At 34.9% G+C, this 15,358-nt stretch overlaps 1 protein-coding gene across 1 annotated transcript in view; it reads left to right on the plus strand.

Moving 5' to 3' along the window:
- The window catches only part of CDC123 (cell division cycle 123), a 45,162-nt gene that overhangs the window by 13,024 nt on the left and 16,780 nt on the right, over positions 1-15,358 (plus strand). The window contains exons 6-7 of the mRNA XM_006906966.3: positions 1,674-1,780; positions 13,380-13,428. Of these exons, the coding sequence (XP_006907028.1) occupies positions 1,674-1,780; positions 13,380-13,428 (156 nt within the window). The remainder of the gene's footprint in view (positions 1-1,673; positions 1,781-13,379; positions 13,429-15,358) is intronic.

A 15,358-nucleotide genomic window follows, 5' to 3' on the forward strand; every position in this document is an offset into this window, starting at 1 on the left:
CAGGGTCTAGAAATAGCAGTATGAGAAATCAAGTGATACTTTCTTTGTGTTGTATTTTAACATTGCATCAGCAAGATTTTCTTAAGTTAAAATCTGAAAAAATACGCTTTTTTTACTCCGATAAAAACAATAATGTCAGCAAGCTCATTGCAAGAATCAAAGACTTGTTTGCATTTTAAAAGATCATCTCATGTGCTTATTTTTTCTTATTCTAAAATGAATGATAAATTGTAATTAATCTAATTTTAATTTTTACTTACTAAAATTAGTTGCACATGTACATAGTTAAGTTTTCAAAAGAGCTGGAAGCTTGCTACAAAAGTTAGCAGATCTTGACACATTTTGCTTCATCATTTCCCACTCCTCAGAGGCTTTCAGATATTTTAGTACGTTCTTTTGTTATTCTTCAGTTTTAGATATTTATTGACTTCTTACTTTATAACAAAGATTCAGCTCTCTTTCATCTCATGTTTTCACTACTTTTAGTTCTACTAGCATCATTATAGTAATATACTTTTTGATTAGTATTTAGTGTATCTGATATTTATTATGCAAACACTGTGTGTGTGCTTATCTGATATATATTATGCTATGGTTACTTATGTTTTTTTAGTCAACATTTTTTCTCTGAAGTTAATAATTGTTTATTCAGTTGCATGGTTTTCTTGTATATACTGTTGTTTTTGTGGAGTTAAATCTGTGTTTAAGATACCATCTTTATTGAGAAATTCGTCATCTTTTTCATTGGGAGAAATATGAAAGGGGTTACTATAAAGAAGCTATTGAAGCTCAGTTTTAGTTTATGAGTAGTAATTTGAATCATCTCTTACTGAACTGGTTGAGGCTTCCCACTTAAGATGGGTAGATTATTTACAGTTTTAAGTTATTCATTTGTTCATTTACTTTTTATTTATCGAGTACCTACTATGTGCCAGTGTTTTCTTCCGTGTAGTGTAGATAATTGGATAGGTTTTTTTTTACAGTCATTAGTTTTTTGTTTTTTTTTCTCAAAATTATATTACTGTTCTGCATCTAATCTATGACAGAAGTATGTTTTTTAAATGGCTTAATTATGTGATCATTTTTAGGCCTGTTCCACTGAGTTTTGCACTTAATGTGCCTGTTTTTCTTCCCTTTTTTTTGGTTCATATGTATGAAACATTCACTGTTTAAAATTGTAGTGGTTCAGAATATCTCACCTCCTCTCTCCCAGATTTGATAGACATGGGTCTTAACTGTTCCCGTCATCATACTTCAGGTGTCCCAGCTGTCCCTGCCTAGAAACAGGAAGAAGGGAAAGGATCTCTTTTTCCCTAGAGAGTAGCGGATCAGGCTGTTTCTTTACATCTTTATTTCTAGCTGGAGTGTCAGCATTTCTGACACCTCTTTCGTCATCAGTAAGAAAAACGTAGGGAAGTGCTTGGCTTGAGCTGAGACGTGAGGATGTTAACGCCTCAGTGTTGTGTATAACTGAGTGTCAGCATGCAACGGTGATGCTGCTCATTGCTTAGGAGTGTAATTTGACATTTGACAGAATAGCTAAAATTCTTGCCTGATTTTTTCTTAAAACCCTTGAAGTAATAATGCGTTATTGATTGTGTGTATAGGCCTGAGCTTCATTCACGGCAACTAACTTGGAATCTATACTAAGCGGCATATGTTTTATTATTTAGGATGCGTACTGGATAGCAATGAATAGTTCTCTGAAGTGTAAAACCCTCAGCGACATCTTTCTACTGTTCAAGAGTTCTGATTTCATCACCCGTGATTTCACTCAGCCGTAAGTATATCTCTTGTTTCTCTCATGTCGGTGGTTTCCATCCTAGTGAGAGTTTTTCTACAGATGAAATTCCATTAGTTCTAGAACTGTTGTAAACCATGCAACAAGTTTATTTCATATTCTCAAAGGGCATATTAAAGCAAACCTTTCTTTTCCTTTTATAATAAATGCTATATAATTAATATTCCTAAATATCAAGGGCTTTCTATATATCTGCCCAATAAATATTTTGGTAATTTTCTTCTTACTATAAAACCAGTATATGTCTTATCATAGAGAAATGAAATTAGGAACTAATAGTTAAACAAAAACAGGAAATGTAAAAGTATCCAACTCACCAGAGTTGGTTTTATATACTTGTGTGCATAGGTATAACACAGATATACCTATCTCTAACTATACTCCAGTTTTTAAAACAAAAGCAAGATGATATAGTTTATATTGTTTAGTGGGCTGCTTTTGCACTTATCACCATATAGCAAACATCTTTGTTATTAAATACTTAAATGCATCATTATTTTAAATTACCTTAATAGTATTCCACTAAATAGCTATAGCATAATTTGTTTGATCAGTCCTCTATTCTTATGTACAGTACTGCAGTGAATATCCTTGCGCTAAATCTTTGTGCACTTTCCTAATTTTTCCTTAGGATAAATTTCTGGAAGTGGAATTGATGTGTTTTTTTTTTTGCCAGTTACTCTGTAGCTACAGACCTTGACTCTGCAATCTTCATCATATGCAGAGAGCACCTGCACTGTTGAGCTGTGGGTGATCTCTTGATGCTTTTCTTCTGTCATCAAATAGCAGTTATTCTTCTAGATTTCTCATCCTACCCCATCTTAAACAAACCAGTTATCTCAGTTAAAGCAGCCTTTAAACTGACCTCTAAAATAAAACCTATCACAGAATCAAAGAACTAAGCAGGTGAGCAGGGGTGAGAATGTTGCGGATACATGCCACTTCTTCCCCATTCATCCAGTTTAGTCCAGTTTAGCCCTGACCAGTCACCCATTGCAGCCTCCAATCCTTTTCTGAAGAGGAGCTTGGCAGAAAAAAATAAATTCACTACATGTCAGTTGTGCATCACCTCTTTTGTATCTGAGTTCTGCAGCTTGGGCATTTGGTTTTAGTATTATAGTAACTAAAGAAAATGAAGTTAAGCAATAATTAATGAGTGTGGTTGTACTGCAAGTTTATTATACAAGGATTTTACCTGTGTTGGTATTTCTGGTTCATTTACAGAAACAAGCTTCATATTTTGACATTTAGTTGTCAACCTTTATGGTTGTGTTGGCACAGGTGTTAATTAGGTGTTTGGTAGCCCTTGTTTTAGTAATAATGCAGTAGCGTTTTCATTCTAAGAGAAACCTAATTAGAAGAAGTTGTAACTATATATTTTTTCCCATTATAAAGCCTTCTGACATCTATTACTTTAAAGAGGCCTTGAAATATATTATATTAAAAATACTCTGTACCTGTTAATTCATCAGATATGGATTTTTATGAACCTTTGATATTAGTTGCAGTGAGAATATGAGGGCAGCTTTTCCTTTCCAAAACTAATTAAAAATCCTGTTTAATTCTTTGTGGTTGATGGTTTTCTAAATCATCTTTGCAGTTTAGATATCTACTGCCTCCTCTTAACCTACCTTTCCCTCTTTGTCATACATGAATTTCACAATTATAGCAGGAGATAAAAATATCAGTCAGTGGTTTTGCATTGTGTTATTTTTGACTTTTGTGTAACAAGGAAATTAAATCAGCTAGTGAATTGGAGGCCTCGGATTAAGAGTGTTTACCACAGCATGCCGCCCTCCCCCTTGTGTAAGTACCTGGGGGTTGGCAGAAGCTAACACCGGGCACTCGGCTTTCAGCCAGGCAGCACTGTCATGTCATCCTTTTCTGGAAATGTTTGGCAATGTTCAGTTGTATAATAGTTAATAAGTCTGGTTACTACATAATCCTTACTGATAGAACCTTTAATGAAAGATGAACTTTTGTCACAGAGGCCTTTCAGAAACCTTTAAAGATTAAATTAAAAGTATAATTATTTAAATTGGACAGGATCATATCAGTGTTTTAATCTGACTCTTTCCTTCTGTCAGTTAGAAAATTGAGGCCTAAATTTGTTCAATATCTTGTTGCCGTAAGCTAGTTAGTAGAAACAAAACCAGAATATAATTTCAGTAACATCATTCTAAATATTCTGTATATTTTCACTTTAATAAAGTTATAAATTCCTCCTTTTCTAAATGTTTCAAATTAAAAGAATAGAATAAAATATCGTAGAATATTATAATATATAATTATATATGATTTGCATGAAATTATGTAATATGAAAGTGAGATTATGTTTATACTATTTTGGAGCTTGCCTTGAAAAAGATTTTATAGTCAGGATTGCAAATTAATGGAATACCAATCAAAGATAGGTTACACATATATGGTTTTAAAGAATATTATTATTTAACAAGCAGTCTGGAGATGGGGTATTTCTAGGGTTAATTCAGCATCTTGTCCGGTTACCAGGGACCCAGGCTCTTTCAGTCTTTCCCTGCTGTCATCCTTGGCTATATTCATTTGGTGTTTGGTGTTTGGGTTTGGGTTTGTCACCTAATAAGTACAAGATTGCTGCTACAGTTTCAGGTATCCCATGAAGACATGATATGTCTGAATCAAAAATAGGAGGAGTGGGTATACTTCCTCTCAGTCTCCTCTGTGTGTGAACAAGTAAAGCATTCTAAAAGCTTCCTAGGAGACTTCCTGTCAGGCCCATTCGTCACAGTTACCCAACCTAATCCAGGAGTTGGCAGAGGGAACAGAAATGCTGCGATTGGTTTAGACCAGGGGCTCTTTACAACTTTAGCACACATCAGAATCGTCTGGGGAGTTTGATAAAACACAAATTACTGTTCCCACCCCTAGAGTTTCTGATTCAGGAGTGGGGCCCAAGAATATAATTTCCAGCATGTTCCCTGGTGATCCTGATGCTGCCGGTCCAGGCCCTTGCCTTGAGATCAGTCCACACTTGCATCCCTGGGAGTAAGGAGGGGACCTCAGAACATAGGTGCTTGATTGAACAGTCACAGTTCTGTTAGCAAGGAGACAGGTTGGGCATAGCTAAAAGGTAGACCACCAGTACTGTCTGTCACCATTATAATTTGATACAGAATATTAAGTACTCTTATCCCCCCCACCTCATTCCTCAAATGGTTACTGTACATAAGCTTTAAAAAATGGAAGTTGAAAAAAGACACATTTAATATAATGTGGCTGCGTTATACTTGCTGAGTGAATTATTTGCCCAGATATAAACATTCTACGTGATTAGACTTGTTGAATCACAAGGCTGCTTTCATTAATTAATTTATTAAATATCACTTCAATAGGCCAAGGCAAGAAAAAAATCTGGTAATCACTTGATATTTAGAAGAAAGGGCTGAGTTAGTGAAAAATTAATCCATTAATTATTTCTCTGAGAGAAGGAGATAGATTTGACTAGAGGTCAGGAAATTTCACTTGTCTTAGTAATTTAAACAGCTGTGTTCAGCCTAATTTTTATACATTTTATTCCTTTCAAGATTATCACAAACCTAGTTATTAATCCTAAAATTCAGTAGCCGTTTCAGGAGTCAAATTTTCTGTGGAAGTTGGACTTAACCTTTACCTTGTGATTTTTAAGGCCCATTAATTTAGATGACAACTTTTCTGCTTTAGGTTTTAAAATAAAATAGTATATTTTCTCTTTTTGAAGAAAAATTCTGTGAAAATTAGAATGAACACACTTAACCACCCTTAATTCATTATCATTTTACTTTTTTTTTTTTCCCCCGCTACCAGTGAAATCTAAAGAAATGGAATCTGTGTTCCAGAACTCTTATTTTGGTTCCTGGTGAGCCAGAAAAGCTACACCACCAGAACTTTGATGCTTAATTTTCCCCTGGCTCTGTATTTTTCTTCATTTTCTGCCCATGATTTAAAATTTTTTCTTATACCTAGGAGTGATTTACTGTGAGGTTTAATGTTGTTACCTTCCAGCTTTTTCAAGAAGCTTATCAATGAGGATTGTGCCCTAGTAAATACCTAGGGCAGTATGCCACTTTAAAGTATTCATGATTTTGTTTTCTGCCACTTTATATAAAGCTTTAATGATCATGTTTTCTCATTACTGATAAAAATTGTGATCTCAGTCAATGAATTTAGGTAATCCCTAAACTGTCTAGAGTAAATTCACATACATATTATTCTCAAAATATACTAATACTGTGATTCTCTTCCCCTCCCTCCTGCCCAAAGTAGAGCCAGAACTATAGCATCTGAGTGGATAACATTGTAAACCTTACCACCAATGCTTGAATCTCACACCTTACCCCAACAAATTGGATTCATCTTCAACTTACGTGTTTTTCACAAGAGTCTTCTTGTTTCAACCTCCATCCAGCTTTTTCTTGCACAGAGTATTTCTTAGTTGTAGCACAGCTGATCACAGCGCATTTCCATGTATCCTTTCTCATCCTTTCCTTCTTTCCTTGTAACAAAGCACAGGACACATTTCACCTTGTCTTCTATGTACTCCAACCATATTTTTCTGATGGTTCATGTTCCCTAGTTCCACACACGTGCATCCTTATAGTTGGATGTGTTACATTTATTCTCCTTTGATGGGTGGGATATTTGGAACAGCATGATGAAAACTGTCGGTCACAGTTTTGAAGTTCACAGAGAAAAGTATGGCAATCTTATGACATGTTTAGGGCATAACGAACATACTTATTTATATAATAAGACCGTTTGGCTGGCAGGAACACCTTATTTTAAGTTGAAGTAATTTGGGAAGTAGCTTGGGTAGAAATAAAGACAAAAAAGGTGACGCTCCTATCAGTCATCAGTGCTAGCTAGCTAAGCACAGCTCTTACAGATTTTGACTTAAGATTTTTTGCTCTCTTTCCTTTTTTAAAATTTGGATCTAGGACATTACTCTCCAGATGTCTTGGCTAATTTCAAAGTGGATGAAAAATGTATTACTAGCATCATTTCATAGTAGTTTTTATCAGAGTAGATCTTTGGGTTTTTTTTTCCCCATCATAGTAAAGAATTACGAGCTTATAATTCAACATAGCATCCTTTTGACCTAGATTGTAAGTCATTAACTTTAATTTAATACTATCTTCTGTTGTTACCTTGTTGGAAATTTCAAATATTCCAAAATTAATATAAAAATACTAACCCCCGAAAACATTATAAGAAGTAGATTTATTTTTAAAAATATGCTTACAGGTATGCATGAAAATGCCTATTGAGTGCTAATTATAGCTAGACTGTTTAGATTGGCAAAGATCTTCAAATGAAATTCAGATGTTCTTATTTGTAATTAAATAAGAAACCATTAATTTCTGGTTTTAGCTAAATGGCAAGCTAAGATAACTAGAAAAATCTTTTGTTACAAACATCTTGAAATGCTGGGCAGTATATAAAAATATAACATAAAAATGTAAATGCATAACTGAATTCACAAAAAACAAAAGGTGACCCAGGTACAAGAAATGTAAGATGGATTGGGAACCAGAGCGTCGGGTAGACCATCCTTTCAGGGCGGTTGTCAGAACTGATAAGGAGCTTAGGTTTTAATACCTTTAGAGAGGCAAGAGCCCAAACTCGTAGCCAAAATGAAGGGAGGAACTGGGAAAGAGACCCAGTGCACCTTCAGTAAAGGATGAACGAGGGAAAACTTCACTCATGGCACAGAGCCGAGGAAACAGGACAAACTGCTTGGGCTTCGGGCTTTTTTTGTTTGTTTTGTTTTGATTTTAAGTTTAAAACTCAGGCTCGTGTTGCACAATGAACTTGGAGTACAAAATGTAAACCACCTGCCTGGTTGGAGAACTCCCAAACTAAGAAATTAACATAAAAATCAGTCCTGGATTGGTTTCGCCCTTGAGGCACCTGGAAGATGCAAACACAAAGTGCTCTGAAAGGACTCTCACAACCCAAGCGCATAGAAAAAGCTAGTCCCAATGAATCTGTGCTCACAATGAAAACAGCAAAACAGGTGAGGAAACTTCACCACACTTGAGGATCAGACAGCAGACAAGTGGAGTAGAGCTATTCGAGTTTGACATAACAAGTCTACAAGATAAAGTAAATGTCTTAATCGATCAAACTCATAAAAAAATTAAAACTCTTAGAAGAAGTTATGAGCAAAAAAGCAAACAATAGTTCTAGAAGTGAAAAATATGGTTTTTAAAACTCAAAACTCAGTTATCTGTGCAAATAAGACATAATTGAAGAAGGTAATTAGTAATCTGAATAAGAAAAATAAGGAAATTACCCAAAATGCAGCACAGAAAGATAATGAATTGGCAACTCTGGAGTCAAGGAATATACTGGATAAAATGAGAATGTTTAACATATCTATATTAGGAGTTCAAAAAGGAAAGAATAGAGGAAATGAGGATTGGAGAGGCATATTGAAAGAGAAAGTAATTGAGAATGTTCAAGAATGAATAAAAGACACATATCCATATTTAAGAAACGCAGGGGTCTCATTAGGAGGCATTGCGGTATTACTGCAGGTCACCAAGATGAGAGAAGTTCTTAATAGAAAACAACCAGAGAGAAAAGGCAAATTATGTGGAAGGAAACAGCAAAAAGACTGTCAGCAGATTTTTCAACAGAAATATTGTTTCATGAAGTTCTGTCTCTGCTGGGAAGTGCCTGAGGCATTGGAGGATGGAGATGGATATAGAGCTGATGTCTATATTGCTTCTCATTTATATAGGAAACTTATGAATCTAGGATCTAGACTAATTTTTGGTTATAACTTTAGAAATATTCTAACAGCTGCCCAAATTCCAAGGTGATCTCAAGTGATTTCATATTATTTTATGAATCAAACAAATTTTCCAAACTTATTTGTTGAGTTAAAACAAGGGAAGTGTTAATTGTCATGTATTTTTACTGATAAATTTATAACGTATTAGAATTTTATATTATATACTGAGTTGGAATTTGAAAATGTGTCCTAACTTTCCATGACTTTTTACTTATGTGTGCATAAAAACAAAAGCTAGCATAGATTTAACAACCCTGTACTCTTTCTCTGTAAATTTCTTTCTTTCATTGATGACTTGCTGTTATGTCTCTGTGATACTGCTTTCTTTTGACAATTCTGAAAATACTATTTTTGGAAATGAGAGAATCAGTTTTTTTTCTCCTTTTCAGAGGGACTTTTTTTGGATCATCTTTGTTCTTGGTTCAGTCACTGAAGGAACTGATACAAATGTTTTAAAATTCCTTATGATGAAGAGATTTCTTTGTTTCCATTAGGATACTCACATTTTCTGCTAGTTTTGTTTCCACAAGTATTCTCAATGTAGTAAGTAGACATGGTTTAAGGATTTTTTTTTTTTTTTGGTCTAACCTGGAATTTTAGGACCATTAGTTTATATAAGTATTATAAAAATTTAAATGTTGTTCATACTCTATCTCACTCATTTTTGCTTTTTAAAACTACTTCCAGAATGTAAATACACAACGCTCTTTGCAGTATTTCGACTGAGCTCCCAAAGACATCATGGTTGACCTTTATATGCAGTCTTTACTAGGTGGCTCTCCTCCTCTTTCAGGAATGATACTTGACCATCTGGTTAGTCGTCTTAGTACGAAAAAGCTGTGTACAGTAATCTCTCATGCCACATACGTTCTCACTTCTACCTTCTGAAACGAGTCAAGTTTTTAAAATAACGTTAAATGTTAAACCAGTCAACACTTAAAAAGTGTTAGAAGACAGTAGAATGCAAATATGTATTGAAATGTTTATCTATTTTAAAATAGCAATAAGAGGATTGAAATGTATATCTATTTTAAAGTAACAGCCAAAGATCGAAATCAATATTTGTAGGAATATAGAAACATTAAAGAAATTGGATAATGGAGACCTATGTTTTAGAATCATTAGTTTTGATTTTCCTGTACTATTTTTAAAATAGTTAAAGAACCTTTATCTTGTTTTTCATAGAATACTATGTTAATAAGAACTTCCCTCTACTATCAGATTTGCAAAAAATATGGCTCCCACGTAGTTAAAAATCACATTTCAAAAATGAAAATGGTAGTAGTTCTGTTACTACATCAACCATTAAGATAGTGCTGTATTATTTTTTGTATTTGAATTCCTTTGTCATTTTTCTCCTTCCAGCTCTTTTGTATCTGTTAGATACATTTAAATTAAGAAAGGATAGGCAGTTACTTCAATTTTATCGTGATAATGAACTATTGGTTAATTGGAAGCTAAAATATTAACTTTTAAAGTAAATTTGAATTAGCTTGTTACAAAAGTAACATATATGCCCTGTGTACTTTTATGCATTTTTAGCTTCCTCAAATTTAAACGTGATATATTTTAAGTTCCTCAAAATAAAAGTAATATGTATTTGATTTGATAAGTACAGTGTTGGCAGTGCTACAGATAAGCAGCAGAATTAACAGTCACTGCTGGAGAAGAACCATTATTAAATCTACTTACTGTGTTAGGTTTTTCCTTGTATGTTTTAAAAATGAAACTGTAATGTGTATAGTTCTGTGACCTTTTTATTGTTTAAAAGTATACTATATTGTGAACATTTTTTTCTCTTATGAAAAATTCTTTCACCAAATGTTTTATCCTTGAAAATATGGTATAGATTTTTAATAGTTTTCATTTGGAATTTAAACAGAGGTTGAGGGAAAATGTTTTAAGGCTAACATGAACTTTTATAATGGAATTTGTAAAATAATTAGCATTTTTACTAATTAAAATGTTCAGGCTTTTAAAATAGAAAGAGAGAGATGAGGGAATCTTTTGAAATGATCAAGGATTTCGAATCCGTCTAAATTAGCCACAGATTTGGAGGTTTTATTCAAAGTGGCCACTTTGTAGTAGCTGCAAAATTGCTGAATACTGTGGTGACTGTAGGTGAGCCTGACTGACTGTTTCTAGCTGAAACCGTTGGTTTGAAGGCCATGCTTGGGCTTCCAGCTGCTCAGACCAGATACATCTCCCTTTTCCTTGCTTCTTCATTTCCCCAAGAATAGTACAGATCTACTGAAGAGGCCTAGAGCAGGCCAACAGGCATCTCACGTCCGTTTTCCCCAAAACCTCTTACAGTTTTAGGACCGGGGACACTCCTCAGAGTCACCTTTTCCACCATGTATATGTCTGGTCTCCATTTGGAATATATTTTGAAAAAACTCAGGTCCATTCTAATGTATACTCATTTTCAAACTTGTGTTCTAGAAGCTCTGAAACATCCTGAGGTTCAATGTGCAATTCAGGTGGTTGACTAAAAACAAAGACAGAAAGGGAAGGAAAGAAGGCCTGGCAAGCTGTGTACAAGTTTGCACAGGAAACTTCAGAAATCACCTAATTCCATCTACCAGTTAACTGCGGGGGCAGCTAAGATCCGGCCTTTTCTGAGATTATATGATGCTAGTATAGAGCTCAAGGGCCTATTTTTTTTTTTTTTTTTAATTCTCTGCCCATTGTTTTTTTATATTTGTTGGAACATTTTCCTCCTCTCCTTTATATAGAAGTAGAAATCCAGGATGTTCCACTTGTCTCTGTACAGGCTATGTATCCAAACATAGTTTTCTTAAATGATAGAAAATGTATAGCAGAGAACTCCAGAAATATGCTTAATGCTTATCAATCTGCTATTCCTGAGGGAAAGGATTTTTTTTTTAAAGGATAAAAATAATTATGTTAATTTTCACTAACCTAACAGTTCAAAACCTTAATTTTGATTAACATAAAACAATCTATGAGATTAATTTTTATTTAAAAATTTTTTAAGTAAATTAAAAGCTAGTTTTGTGGTTTTAGATTATAACTCCTCAGGATAACATACCTTTAAATTAGTTTGATTTGAAGCAAGGGATTTTTACATTCCAGAGAAAAATGAGGTCTTAAAATAGCACCAGTGTGTGCTTGAATGTGTAAAAACAGAAGTTTTGCAAATTGTTCTTTTGGAAAATCCATGTTACTACAGTATGGAAGTAGGATTTGGTTAATGGTAGATCTTCTTCTTCTTTTTTAGCAGTGATACCTATTGAGCCTACAGGCTTGCGGCTATTTGTGGGGGTTTAAAGTTCTCATTTCTGAGGACTTCTGCTTTTCTGACTTTAGCTCTTATACTCATATGATGATTACTTCCTAATAATTATCTTCAGCGCCTCCCTGTGTTCTGAGTTTCCGGTTGGTTACTAGACATCTCTATGTGGTTCTCCCAGGATGTTTCCGACTCTGCACACTCAAATATAATTGTCTCTCATCTTTTCCTCACGCAATGTTACCCGCTTTTCCTCTGCCTTAGTGAGTGGCTTTGCCACCACCATCCAGCGAGTCATCAAATCCAGACACCCAGAGTCATTGTGGACTCTCCCCCTCATCCCTCAGTTTCAGTCAGTCCCCAAGCAGTACTGACTGCCTCCGAAACACCTTCTCGTTGTGCTTGTCCTCTCCCTGTGCATTTGCACCACCTTAGGCACTCACCTCTGCCAGGAGTGTTTTAACAAGCCTTCCAGCTGGCCTCTCTGCTTCTCACTTTGCCACTCGTCCCCCAAGCTGTCTTGTGCTGTTGCCAAAGCCTAAATGGAACAGTCTCCCTCACATGTTTGTGATCTGGAGACTCCTTGTCCAAAATTTCTCTCCAAACTCCTTTTGGCAGTTCTCCCCTTGCATTCTGATCTGTCAGTTCTGATCTCCGGTACTTCTGTGATTCCGTGTGACAGTTGTGGCTTCCCTCCCTGCCTTAGCACACGCGTTCCTTTGCCTTAAACGCAGACCCCTCTCTTCCTGTTGAGTGAAGCTTCTTGACCATCCCGCCCCTCCTCGGCCACAGCAGAGCTAATCAGTTCTTCCTTCGTGCTATCTGAATATTTTTGTTTCCAATGTTTTTAAATTCTTCATCTGCTTGTTAGGCTTTCATCACTAGACTAACCTCAAGGACAAGGACTCTTAATCATTTAGCATTCCCAGTGCTTAGCCAGGCCTTGGCATAGGTAGACATTTAATAAATGATATGAAAAATTGTTCATGAAACAGGATTTTTAAAAGGAGAAGAAGCAATATACTTAATGGAGGAATGAATAATTCTATCAAATACTTTACGTGGCATGTGGGATAAGAATTAGATTAACTCCATCTGGCTTTAGATGGCAGAGTTGATGTCTGCGGAGATGTCTGGTTCAGCCATAAAGAAGAACACAATGAGAATTGAAAATTGGCAGTTCCATCCCGGCTTCCTTCGGAATCTGCTGTTAGACACTTGGAGTTATAGTCCTTCCTTGGTCACTAAATTTGGTCTTTTCTGTTTCTCAGTTTCTTGTTTGATAGAAAAATAGAGATTATAGTAGCTCACATGGTTTAAGGACCGACAACACTTCAGGGAGCCCAAGGTCGTGCCCAACATCCAGTAGTGCTTAATACATGTTCACTCAAGTCAAATTAGTCTCCTGTTTCCGTGAGCTTAATCTCACGTTAATGTAAGTAATGTGTGTGCGTAAACTGACACCAGTATAAAAATATTGAATTGCCTTTTTTTTTTTTGTCCCCTCAAAGATTTATCCATTGTACTGATGACTCCCCAGACCCTTGTATGGAATATGAGGTAAGAAACTTTTTTTTTTTTTTTAAATCTTAATGAAGTTGATACTCCTGGATGAAGATGTATTGAAAATTGCTATTCTTAAGTGAAATGAGTGATTTTTTTTGGATTAATTTCTCCAGGAATCTGGGGTCATTGAATTTTAAAATTTATGAAGTATAAATATAAAAATATGTATTACAGATTTATATAGAAAAAAATATATACTGTACATACACTATATTACATACAGTTGTCCCTTGGTATCCGTGGGGGATTGGTTCCAGGACCCCCCACAGATACCAAAATCCATAGATGTTTAAGTCCTACACAGTGGCTTACTATTTGCATATAACTTACGCATAACCTCCCATATACTTTAATCATCTCTAGATTATTTATGATATCTAATGTAATGTAAATGCTGTATAAATAGTGCTCACTTCGGCAGCATATATACTAAATGCTATATAAATAGTTGTCATACTGTGCTGTTTAGGGAATAATGACAGGGAAAAAAGTGTCCATGTTCAGTACAGACCCAAAACATCCCAGGCCTAAATATATAGTACACGTCAGTAAAAATGTAACATTTTGGGGGGAACATTATTGATCCACATTTGATTGAGTCTGTGGATGAAGAACCTGCAAATACAGAGGGCTGACTATACTACAGAATATACATATTTTGTTTTAAAACAAACACCTTTATACTCACCACCCAGTTTAACCTGGTTGAGGTTTGGTAACCTGGTATACAGGAAGATTAGTCATCACCATTTTGTATTTAAGCCCAGTGGACCTTTTTATTTTTTTAATGTCGTTCACTCATTTTACAAATTACATGCAGATATAAGAATAATAAGTTAGTGAAAGACTTTATTAGAAGTAAGCATAGCAAACCGAAATTTTTATTCCACACTTTGCTAGTTTGAAGGTTTACATCAAATCATACACACACACACACACACCACCACCACCACTACCACAACCACCTCCCCCCCGCCGAAATGGACAGTGTTCCTGGGTACAACTTAACTGCTCCTCAACTGTTAGAAATGAGTCTGGAACGCACTTTTCTTTTAAATGTTGATTCTAGGTTTCAACTACATCCCTGATGTAGCTTATCACTACTCCTGGTTCTTCTTGTACTTGCTTTGTCAAAATGCAGTACTTTTGAAAACTTTGAGAGCTCCTAATTTGTTGAAGAGAGGATGGCCATCCTTGCTCCATAGTTGCAAAACATTTACATTCTTGGATTTATACTACCATTTAGAATTAGTACAATGATCTTTTATAAATTTTCTTCTTTGTCTTCTTGCTTCTAGTCACCTTTGTATACACATATGCTTTCAAAATTTGTCCACTGACTCAGTGTATCAAGTAATTTTTAGTGTGTAGAATGTATTTATTGGCGTATCTTCTGCAATTATACCATATATGAGACAGTTAATTTACTGTTTTCCAGGCTACCAAACAATTACTAGATCTTTAAGCGTTTGTAATTGAGATTTTTTACATACCGTTCGTGAGGGCTTTTTTTACTTAATAGCATAAAATGAGCATTTCCTCAGGTGATTAAACATTTTTATAACATTATTTATGTGTATGTATAAGTTTATACATGTGTATAATCTTATCTGTTGTTTTTCTGAACAAACATCTATTAAGCTCCTGCTATGTCGTATTACTTTGTGCTGGAAACACAAAAGTGAAAAAGATTATTTCTCTAGCCTTACCCTGAGGCATAATCTTTATAGAGATGTCATTATTTACCCCCAAGATTTATTTCACCAGCAGTTTGCTCTTATATTGCTTTTTGAGGATTATCCCATCAACATGTTAGTGTATAGGGTTTAAAACTCAGTTTTAAAAACCTAGGAAAGTGATATTTGTAGAGAAATTAAGATGAAAAAAGTTACAAGCAGAATCCTATGTATTGTGTGTTCTTGTC

Source organism: Pteropus alecto, unplaced genomic scaffold (genome assembly GCF_000325575.1).
Source record: "Pteropus alecto unplaced genomic scaffold, ASM32557v1 scaffold11, whole genome shotgun sequence".
NCBI lineage: Eukaryota > Metazoa > Chordata > Mammalia > Chiroptera > Pteropodidae > Pteropus > Pteropus alecto.